Source organism: Chenopodium quinoa, unplaced genomic scaffold, assembly GCF_001683475.1.
Source record: "Chenopodium quinoa cultivar QQ74 unplaced genomic scaffold, ASM168347v1, whole genome shotgun sequence".
Taxonomy (NCBI): Eukaryota; Viridiplantae; Streptophyta; class Magnoliopsida; order Caryophyllales; family Amaranthaceae; genus Chenopodium; species Chenopodium quinoa.
The window spans coordinates 31,104-42,023 of NW_018742780.1; the positions used below are offsets into that span (position 1 = coordinate 31,104).

At 37.1% G+C, this 10,920-nt stretch overlaps 1 protein-coding gene and 2 pseudogenes across 1 annotated transcript; all 3 read left to right on the forward strand.

Moving 5' to 3' along the window:
* Positions 1 to 292: 292 nt before the first annotated feature.
* On the forward strand, positions 293 to 787 carry LOC110724905 (annotated as a pseudogene).
* A 331-nt stretch (positions 788 to 1,118) lies between these two features.
* Positions 1,119 to 2,474, forward strand: LOC110724908 (annotated as a pseudogene).
* Positions 2,475 to 3,806: 1,332 nt separating this feature from the next.
* On the forward strand, positions 3,807 to 10,833 carry LOC110724906. The gene is made up of 3 exons (XM_021904396.1): positions 3,807 to 3,922; positions 8,989 to 9,272; positions 10,444 to 10,833. Exons 2-3 carry the CDS (start codon positions 9,074 to 9,076, stop codon positions 10,809 to 10,811), a joined length of 567 nt encoding a protein of 188 aa, XP_021760088.1. The 5' UTR covers positions 3,807 to 3,922; positions 8,989 to 9,073; the 3' UTR covers positions 10,812 to 10,833.
* The last annotated feature ends 87 nt before the right edge of the window (positions 10,834 to 10,920 follow it).

Sequence of the window (10,920 nt, forward strand, 5' to 3'; positions counted from 1 at the left end):
ATCCATGGCCAATATTGTCGGTAATTTGAATCAATTATATTTGAGCACGTTAGATATTTTAGCTATGTGTAGTATATACTGTATTTAGTTTATTTGACGTGGCATTTCTAGGCCATAAATGTTTTAGCTAAATTGCTTGTGATATGCCAAGCACCAATGCCAGATTGCCAGCTAGGACAAAATCAACATTGACAGGTGGCAGGCTGTTGTTGGTCAGGTATAATACAGGGATAAGATGCTAAATTGTCGCCAAAAGTTTCAGGTTGAAATTAAGCTAAGCTATCCTCTTCCTCTGCTCAACACACACTTCATTTTTCAGACACCAATAACAGAGCATTCATGGCTTCAATCAGCATGTCAGCATCTTTCCTCGGTGGCGCTGCCACGCTCTCTCCTGCAGCTGCTTCTCACCGGAGGCTTTGTCATCACCAACAGTGTTAAACCCAACACTGTGAAGGTCAGCTGTGAGACCAAGCAAGAGGGCAGCAACAATGGAAGGAGAGACATTATGTTTGCTGCTGCAGCGCTGCCATTGCTTCTGTTGCTGGTGTTGCCATAGCTGATGAACCGAAACGTGGTTCCCCAGAAGCTAAGAAAGCTTATGGTCCTGTTTGTGTCGCCAACCCAACTGCTAAGATCTGTAATAACTGAAAAATATTCTGCAGTTTTTCATTACTATTCTGTATTTCAATTTTCATGTGGATGATTATCATTATTAATGTAATTTATCTACTGCCTGATGTTTAATTGAGTACTTTGCTTATATAATATGATTAATATCTTATGTTCAGTGTTACGTTACGTTATTAGTCTTATTACCTTCTGTTATGCTTTCATTTACTGCTGCCTTGATTCAGTATAATTGTTCTTTTGCTTGATCTTTCAGTTTAAATTCTACCCTTTTCATTCACATTCCACATCTCTTTGTATTCTTTGTTTATTGCTGTTGTTAAATCAATCAATGCATGGCTTTTCATTTCACCTTTGCCTGTGTTTCCTCTCCTTAATATATATCTCCTTTTACCATCTTCCATTTGCACTCGAATCCATTTTTTAAAAACTCTTTCTTGATACATTTATCATGGCAGCATTTTCTTCAGTAATTTTGCATTGTTTCATTCTTGTTCATCTGTCTTTCTTCCATAATAGCAGTAGTACTAGGTTTCACTGTAGACCTCATTCACAGAGACTCCATTCTATCCCCTCTCCATAACTCCACCAAGACGCATTGGGAGCTTCTAAATGATGCCCTCCGCCGCTCCACCACCCGTGCCAGCCACTTTGAGGTGTTGGCCTCGCGGGCAATGGTCCAGTCCCCGGTGATCCCTGCCAAGGGGGAATACTTAATGAACATATCATTAGGTAGTCCCCCGATTACCATGCTTGGGATAGCTGATACCGGGAGTGATCTCACTTGGACCCAATGCAAGCCTTGTGTTCAGTGTTACAAAGCAGAGGTTACCAATTTTCGACCCCAAAAAATCATCTTCTTTTAAGCCAATACCATGTGGATCCCCTCGTTGTTACACAGACTTGGCGACTAGAACTTGTAACTCTAATAGTGATTTGCTCCTATTACTACTCCTATGGGGATCAGTCCTACACAAACGGAGTCCTTGCCTCTGAGACTGTCACCTTCGGGTCTCACACACCCTCGTTTCCAGAAGTGTTAGTTGGGTGTGGGCATGAGAATGGAGGTACTTTCAACGAGCTAGGGTCAGGCATAATTGGGCTTGGGGGAGGTGCATTTTCTCTGGTGACCCAAAATTAAACCTACTATTGGTGGGAAGTTCTCGTATTGCTTAGTTACCCTTCTTTAAAACTGACTTAGTTGGTAAGATCAGCTTTCGGACCAGAGGCCTTAGTCTCTGTTCTGGGGTGGTTTCGACACCTCTAGTAACAAAAGATCCATCCACATTCTATTATCTGACTTTAGAAAGCATAGCAGGTTGGGAATGTTAATTTGAGTATAAAACATCAGTCTCTTCCATGACAAAAAATAGTAAGTATACTGAGGAAGGCAATATTATAATTGATTCAGGAACAACATTAACACTGTTGCCTGAGAATTCTATCAGGATATAGAAGCCGAGTTGAGGAAAAACATTAAAGCCGAATCTGTTGAAGATCCAGAAGGAGTAATGTCACTGTGTTACAAGAGTGATGAGGATATGGATGTTCCGGTAGTTAAGGTGCGTTTCGCTGGGGCTGAACTCGAACTCAAACCATCAAATACCTTTGTTAGAGTGCAGGAAGATATGGTGTGTTTTGCAATGATACCAGCAAGTGAAGTGGCCATATTTGGGAATTTGGCTCAGATGGATTTTCTTGTAGGGTTTGATCTTGAAGAGGGCAAAGTCTCTTTAAAGCAGCTAATTGCTCTCATCACATTCAATTATAAGTCTTTAGTCTTGGTTGGTTGTGGTTTTTGTGGACTTTACATGATGTTTTCCACTTATTTCCTAGATGTTTAATCAATAAGTTTAGGTATGTTAATTATCTAAATCTTGAATTTTCTTAAGCAAAGTCAGATATGTTAGCGATCATAAAATACTGAGATGCCATATGAAATGTTAATCACAACTTTGTAGTACAGTTCATTTCAGATTTTACTTTTTGGCTCCAAACAGTTTGTTTCAATTCAATTAGTTCATGTTCCCCTTTTCTTTTTGTTGGATAAAAAAGACTTGCTTGTCATAATAACAATGAAAACAAGCACACTTTTCTAATGACTTGAGTTGAGTCGAGTAAGCTTGAGTCGAGGTTTAATGAGTATTTGTCAATTAGTGTTCAAAACTTCGAATTGATAAAATTGACACATCTAGAAGATAGTGTTTTAAGTCTAACTCTAATTTATCTTATTAAATTAATAAATTTTGCGGAGTAATATTTTTGCGAGCTTGTATAATTATAATAACTTCATACATGTTGAGGTAAAAAATAACTCAGTCTTTGAATGTCACTTTGTGGCATTCATTGCCGGTCTTAAGCTTAGATGAAGGAGGAAAGCTGTGGTAGCCTGGTAGGTCTGTGATGGCCAACGTAAAATTTAGTCACATTATGTGACATGAATGTTGAGGTTACTTTAAAAACACGAAAAAAATCTTGTACTAGGGAGTGGAGTACTAAATATTGAATATATTGAATTTATATAGTTCATGTTTGAAGAGCAAGTCAAATAATTTGCTCGTATGTAAAATGTACAAAGTAACAACATACAATGATGGTGTACTACGTAACTCAAAGAGACATTTTTTAAAAACAATACTCCGTACTTTGTATGTGTCAATTTTTTTTTAGGTAATGAGAAGGAACTTGACCGTACCTCAATCCTCACGGTTTTTTTATCTGGTATTTGCGGTCATATGTGTCAATTAATTTGGAACTACTTATCTCCGTTAAAATAAAACCTTGACCTTTTGTTTTAAATTAAAATAATACTCAACTGGGAAATTTCCCAAAGTGAGTCTCTAAGGGAAACAATTTTCCAAAGTAGACGCGTGGCAAAACTATTTACCAAACTAAGCTTCCAGGTAAAACGCCAACCAGGCTGGCGTTTTTACCCTGGGCATTTTTTTTTTTTAATTTGGCGTTTTTACCCTGATTGAATTTTTTTTAAAAAAAATTTACCCAAGGTAAAAATGCCACCATGGTTGGCATTTTACCATTTTACTTAAAACGCCATCACAGTTGGCGTTTTTGTATCGGGTAAAAAATTCCCACAAAACCTCCATTTTTCAGTTGTTCTTCAAAACTCCAAAACCCCCAATTTCGCAAACCCTAACCGCGACATTTTTGGCCAATCCTCCATATTTGCAACAAATTCAATACTTCCCCTTGCTTAGATCTTCATCATACTCACTAAAAATTATTCCTCCTTCGTTGTTTAACACTTTTATGCAGAAATTTGATCGTAATTGAGGTATGTATTTAGTTTAACTATTTTACTTTTTTTATGATATTTTTTGGGAATTTACTTTTGAAATTCACAATGTATGTACAATATTGTTGTAATTTACATTTTTTTGTGGTTTCTATTCATGTATTAGTCTATTTGATTTGATGTTGCTTTACAATTTGTTGTGTTTTTTATTCATGTACTATGACTGTAATGACAAAAACCGAGTACACTAATTTTATGACAGTTTTTATCTTTGCATTGTTGCACACAAAATTTGTTGAATTAGGTACATGTAAGTGTATACTACATTGTTGATGAAGTAGGTAAATAAGTATAGTGTTGAACACTACGTTGTACATACGCTTAGCTTGAGGATTTAATAGAATCATTGTGGTTTTAGTTGTGTTCTTTATATGTGTCATATAATATGTGTTCCGATTTTATGTAGAACATGGCTTCACAATTGATTGTTTTGTTATGCCGTTTGGGAGGTGAAATTGTGTCGGATCGAACGTCGAGTATAGAGGAGGAAAAATGGAACCGTTGGCATTTAAACCTTGTATGACTTACAATGATTTGTTGGAGAAGGTTTATACTATAATTGGTTCAAACCCAACGAGTGTTGAACTGAACATTAAAATGAGGTTTGAAAGTGTCAGTGGGATTCAAATCTTACCTGTTTTGAATGACGACCATTTGGAGGTTTTGAGGGGTGTCGTTGCAATGAGGTCTCTTCCCACTGATTTGTATGTGGAAAAAGTGCCTATATGTACTCAACAGACTATTCGCTTGACAGAGTAACAACCTACATTCTTCCCTCGTACAATGCAAGCTCGTTACAAATGCCCCCATACAACATTCCATCATCTGAATATGGAATGGGATCTTTCAGTAGAATGTTACTTTATTTTAACACAAAAGGGAGATGCATATATTACATAAATATGGCAAACACCATATTAGCAAAATACATGATGAAGAGTTTTAAGGTTATCCACCATAGAAATCTAAAGTAGTAAACTAGAATAACCACAAAAGATAAAACGAAAGCCAAACGCCAGCATACAAAAGATTGCAAACACAAAAACAGGATGTTCAGCATAAGCGTAGAGTTCAAAAGCTAGAGCATGATCAGTACTATATGACCACCATCTCAGGGATATCAGAAGCATATGCATCAAAGAGCTCAGATGGAGGGTAAAGGTACAGAGCTGGTTGTCCTGGGTTTGCTTTAGTTCTGCCCATGGTAGCCAACTTGTCTGCAACACGGTTAAGAGATCTGTTTACATGAAAAATAGAGACCTTCCAGTTTCTACTCAGAATAGAAGCCACATCCCTTATAATGTTCCCGAGATCATGGTCCTTGAAGGAATCTGGGTCTTCTAACATTCTTTTTAAGTCAGCCGCATCAGTCTCCAGTTCTAACAACTTATTGTCTCTTGCCCAAGCAGCCAGTAAACCATCTTTAATTGCTAAGAGTTCATCAGCAGCAGGAGAGATAGCATTGTATTTGGCAGCATAACCCAATTTCCATAGGCCTTTTTCACATCTTAGAACACCTCCCCCACCAGCATTATCAATGCCCATCCAGGAACCATCAGTGTTTAACTTGAAATACCCTTTATGAGGAGGAGCCCACATTCTGGAAACACAATCTGAAGAGGATGGCACTGTTTTAGATTAAGAGTGTAATGGTAATCCACCCAAAATTTATTAAAGGTTGAGTTTATAAAAATCATTTTTTTTTTCAAAGATAGCCATGTTTTTGGTTTTCCATAAATGCCAAATGCTAACAAATACAATTCTCCAAGAGTAACTATTGTTAAGATTAAAAAAGCCAATCCGTAAGAGTAGAGTTAAAAAAAGAGTTGTAATCGAAATCAGCAGGAGCAATATTTTGGAAAACCAAAGACCAAATGGCAGAAGTATTAGGGCAATCCCTAAATAAATGAATAGTATTTTCATGGAGAGCTTCACATCTCATGCAAACAGGATCAAAAAAAGGAATTTTCTTTTGAAGAGTAGTTCCAACCGGGAGAATATCCTTAACCAGGTTCCAAACTAGCACTTTATACTTAAAAGGGGCTTTAATCTTCTACAAATTCTTCCAAGAAAAGTTAGATAAGAAAGTGGAATTGAGATTGTTGGAAAGATTACTGGAGTTGTAAACAGACTTAATAGTAAAACCCCCTGATTTGTCTAGAGTCCATTTAAGTCTATCAGAAACATCAACAAGAGAAGGAATTGGGTAGGCTAGAATTAAAGAACAAAGGGAAGGAGGAATAATATGAGAAACATCATCTAAATACCAATTTTTATTTCTTATGATATTAGAAACACGCCAATGTCCTTTCGAGTTGGGAATCTTAATATTTGGAATGAGGTATATAGGACACTCTCCTATCCAATGATGATACCATAGAGAAGTGTCCTCCCCATTTCCAATATTAATAATAATTCCTTTTTTTAGAAAAGGTCTTCCAGATAGAATATCTTTCCAAATAATGAAGTCAGAAGCTTTAACATTATAATCCAAAAAGTTTGAATATTTTAGATATTTTTTAGTAAGAATTTGAACCCATAGCTTATGAGGTTGAGTTAAGATTTTCCAACCTAGTTTAGCCATAAAGGATAGATTCCATCTCTTAAGGTCCCTTATGCCTAGACCACCTTTGGCCATGGGATCACAAATCACGTTCCAATTAGTTCTTGGGATATATCTAAATGATTGACACGATTCCAAAAAAAAACGTTTGCAATTTTTCTGGAGATCTTTGAGAACACTACAAGGAAGAATATTAGTTTGCATAGCATAAACCGGATATGAGTTTAAAACAGATTTTATAAGAGTGCATCTTCTGGCCACGTTTAAAAGTTTAGCTTGCCAATTCCTAATTTTAGAGCAAGTCTTATCCAATAAAGGGAAATAATCTCTAAGACTCAAACGTTTGTGAGAGATAATAATACCAAGATATTTACCAAAAGAAGTAGTATTGGTGATATTACAAATTTCAGTAGAATGTTACACGACGATCAATTTGACATTCCATTCAGTTCACATTTTACTGCACCTGTACATGAAGGGGCGTCGGTGTCAATGTTGTAGCAACTTGGTCCATCTACCTCAAACGATGACATTTCATCACCGATGTAGTTGCAAAGTTACTTTCCTACGCAAGAACATGTTCAAGCAACACCGTTTCAAACTTTGGTGAATGTTGAACCTGTTGTAAACAACGAATTGTCTGTTCTTGATATGTATGATGATACAAACGAGGAGGGTGAAGGCGAAGATGAGGAAGATGTTATAAACAACGAGTTGTCTGTTCATGATGTTGTTGCTAGAACTCCATTGCCTTGGTTCACTCAAAAACGAGAATTATGAGGTGGACATGTATTGGGCTGATTCGGGGAGCCAGACTTCGTTTGTTGTCGGGGAAGAATTTGAGAAGGGCATGATTTTCGACAGTAAGAAAGTGCTGCAGGAAGATATGCGTTCTATCGGCGAATCTTGTGTCAAGTCCCTAGAGTACATTATGGATGTACCGTTTCACATGTGGTCCGTGTTTCATGACGCTGGTCGTAGGTATGGTATATGTACTACAAATTTCTCAGAAACATTAACAATGTGTTGAAGGGAGCTCGTTTTCTGCCGATCATGTCCCTTGTCGAGTTAACTTCCAAAGAGTTAACAAGTACTTTAACACAAAAAGGGATAGTTCACTTGCTAGGCGTGCCGACGACTATGCATACTCACCTAAGGTCACTGCCATTTTGGAGAAGAATAACGGAAAGGCAAAATACCATACAGTGGATGTTTATAGCCATCAGCTTGGTATATACCAAGTACATACACACCGGGGAGAGAGGATAGGCAGAAAAGGGGGTCATAAGCATACCGTTAACTTCAATTTGAGAACATGTATATGCAACAAGCCGATGATATTTCACCTACCATGTTCTCATGTTCTGACCGTGTGTCTTAAGTATTCAGTTTCTGGGAACCATGGGTGGACAATTTCCTACGATCAGAGGCATATGCGAATACTTATGCCCCACAGTTCTGGCCTATTCTTGTGAGACGACATGGAGGACATACAGAGGGCGATTTGATAGACAACAATTACATAGAATAGATGAATCAGGATCTTAGAATTTCTTTTGTTAGTTTGTTGCAATCAAATTCTCTAGTACATTGTATCCAAACAAATATTATCAATTTTACTCACCTTTTTTTGATTTTCTGTACATTATCAACTTCACCATACGCATTCATTCTTTTCATTGTACTAGTTGTTGATGTTGTTGTTGTTGCTGGTGTTGTTAATGTTGCTGATGTTGTTGTGGTTGCTATTGTTATGGTTGTAGTTGTTGTTGTGGTTGTTGCTCTTGCTATTGTTGTGGTTTTCGCAGTTGCTGCTGTTGTTTTGGTTGTTGATGTTGTTGTTGTAGCTGTTGTTGTTGTTGTAGCTGTTGTTGTTGTTGTAGCTGCTGCTGTTGTTGTTGCTGTTGTTGTGGCTGTGGTTGTTGTTGTTGTAAATGTAGTAGTAGTAGTTGTTTTTGTTGTTTTGCTGCTGCTGCTGTGGCTGGGGTTGTTGCTGTTGTTGTTATTGTACCTGCTGTTGTTGTTGATGTGGTTGTTGTTGCTGCTGTTGTTGTTGCTGCTTTGGCTGTTGTTGTAGCTGATGTTGCTGTGTTGCAGATAAAAACGCCAACCAGGCTGCCGCTTTATGGGCAAGAGTGAAACGTCAACCATGGTGGTGTTTTTACTTTGGGTAAATTTTTTAAAAAAAATCAATCAGGAAAACACGAACCATGGTGGCGTTTTTACCTTGGGTAAATTTTCTTAAAAAAATTCAGCCACCTTGGATGGCGTTTTTGCCTTGATTGAAATTTTAAAAAAAAATGTCTAGGGTACCCTGAAAGTTTAATTTGGTAAATAATTTTGTCACGCGTCTACTTTGAGAAATTGTTTCCCTTATAGACTCGCTTTGGCAAATTTTCGGGAAAATGTAGCCAATTAGAAACAGTGATTTCAGTTGAATTGTGCTCATCACCAATTCACCATCCTTTCTCCAAAATTGCAGACATCTTTCATCCTCATTCCTCTTTCTTCTGCGTGTTGTACTGCTCAAAGCTTGAAGATTAGGAAGAACATCGATTCCAGAATCAATGGAAACCGAAACCCTAGACATTTCTGCTACTAATTTTACTTCATCATGGCCGATCATTCATGGTTCTCTCGAAGATTCTATCACTTCCGAGTCCTCCATTTCTGCCGTTGATTCTATTTCCGATTCTGATCCTGCGCTTAAACCCCCTCTTATTCTGCGCCGTCCTTCACCGGATTCTGGCCCCTGCGAGATCACAAGTAAGGTTTTTTCCGAATTGATTATGTTATTCACATGATTTTCTGATTTAATTGCTCATTATATATATATTTTTCAATTCCGAATTGGTTTGTATTTCTGTAATTACTGTGTAATTTTGCTTCTTTTGATAGTAGTTTTCAAGTTGTTGTATTGATTTCAACATTCAGCGTTGAGATGGCGATCAATTTTAGAATCATAAAATTTTAAATTATATTTGCGACTTTTTTGTATTTTCCGTTGATATTTAATTTAGAAGATTGGAATTCAATTTGCTTTATTGAGGTTAGTAAACATCAAAGAACCATTAGCAGCACCTTTAGTGTTCGAATTTTTTGTTTTTATGGATAGGATGAAATATGAACTTATGTAAACTCTTCGAATGTAGGATTTAATTTGCTAGCTTATACTCTAGATGGGTATGAATAGGTTAATTGTTAGTCAACTTCAAAGAACCATAAACATCGCCTTTAGTGCTGGAATATTTTGTTTCTGGGGTAGGATGAAGTATGAAGTTATGTAATTTCTACGAATGTTGGAGTTAATTTGCTGGCGAGTACTCGTATATGGTTAGGAATAGTAAAAGGTCTAATTTATCTAGAAACATAAAGAAAAAGATGACAAAGGATGACCAAGACTCTTGCTGAGTTTCCCACTCCCCAACCTACCGTGTATGAGGGATTTGGTTTCCTGTAAGGCGTGTAAGCTGTTGTTTTTTCCAATGTCTTCATTCTTTTATGGCTGCGGGCTGCCCTCCTGTCCCTTGTAAAAGTACACTACAGGTCTTTAATTCAATTCCTTGGTTCAACCTGGTGAATGGTTTACATATAGTGGGCCTGTGAGACAGAATTGTGTTGATCTTACAGAATTATGGGCTGAGTTGTTACCTTCAACAAGAATATGATGCAGTCAATACCTGAATGGTGCTGAGAGAAAGGAGGGTGATACAATGAGAGAAGCAATCACATTTGAGCATGAAACATTACTAGTCTACTATGACTTTGCTGGTGTTTCTAAAGAGTGCAAAACTATTTATTTTTTGAAGATTTTTCATATTTTTAAGTTATAACAGTGGAAAGATCTTACCAATTGATCTTTTTCTTTTGTTTTATTTGTCATCTCTTTCGCCTTTTCTCTTTTGCATTAAACTTATGCTTTTATTTCCCTTTTCAGTTTCTTTTACCCAGCAACATGAAATCAAGCAGGTATATGTTCGTAGCACTGCTAGAGTCTATGAAATATACTATTCTGCTGATGAGAAGGGTGAAAATGAGTACCTATGTACAGTTCGTTGTGGGGTTGCTGCTAAAAGTGAAGAGCTACTGCAAGAGACTAATGGTGTAGGATCATTGTCTTCAAGTTCTTGTAGCCCCAATAGTAGTTCTTGTGATGGGCATTTAAGATCTGAGAGTGGAGGCAGTACCAACGAAGATGACTGGGTGGATGTGAAAGTGCGAAATTCTTCTATGCTTGATGAAGGCACATCTCTGTCAAAAAAAGATGACAGCTGCATGGAACGGGGCAATCAGGTAATACTGTAGATCTGTTTAACTGATTGATCAAGAAGTTAAGTTAAGTTTAGTTACTGTTTGGGTTTGGGTTCTCTGCATATTGGAACACTTTGTATTATTTGGAAAATAATTCTTTGTG

Bases quoted from the DNA above. Each gene is read 5' to 3' on its own strand.
- LOC110724906 (XM_021904396.1), top strand. From the start codon at position 9,074: ATGGAAACCGAAACCCTAGACATTTCTGCTACTAATTTTACTTCATCA. The intron at 9,273-10,443 runs GTAAGGTTTTTT...TTCCCTTTTCAG, and splicing joins TGGCCCCTGCGAGATCACAA to TTTCTTTTACCCAGCAACAT.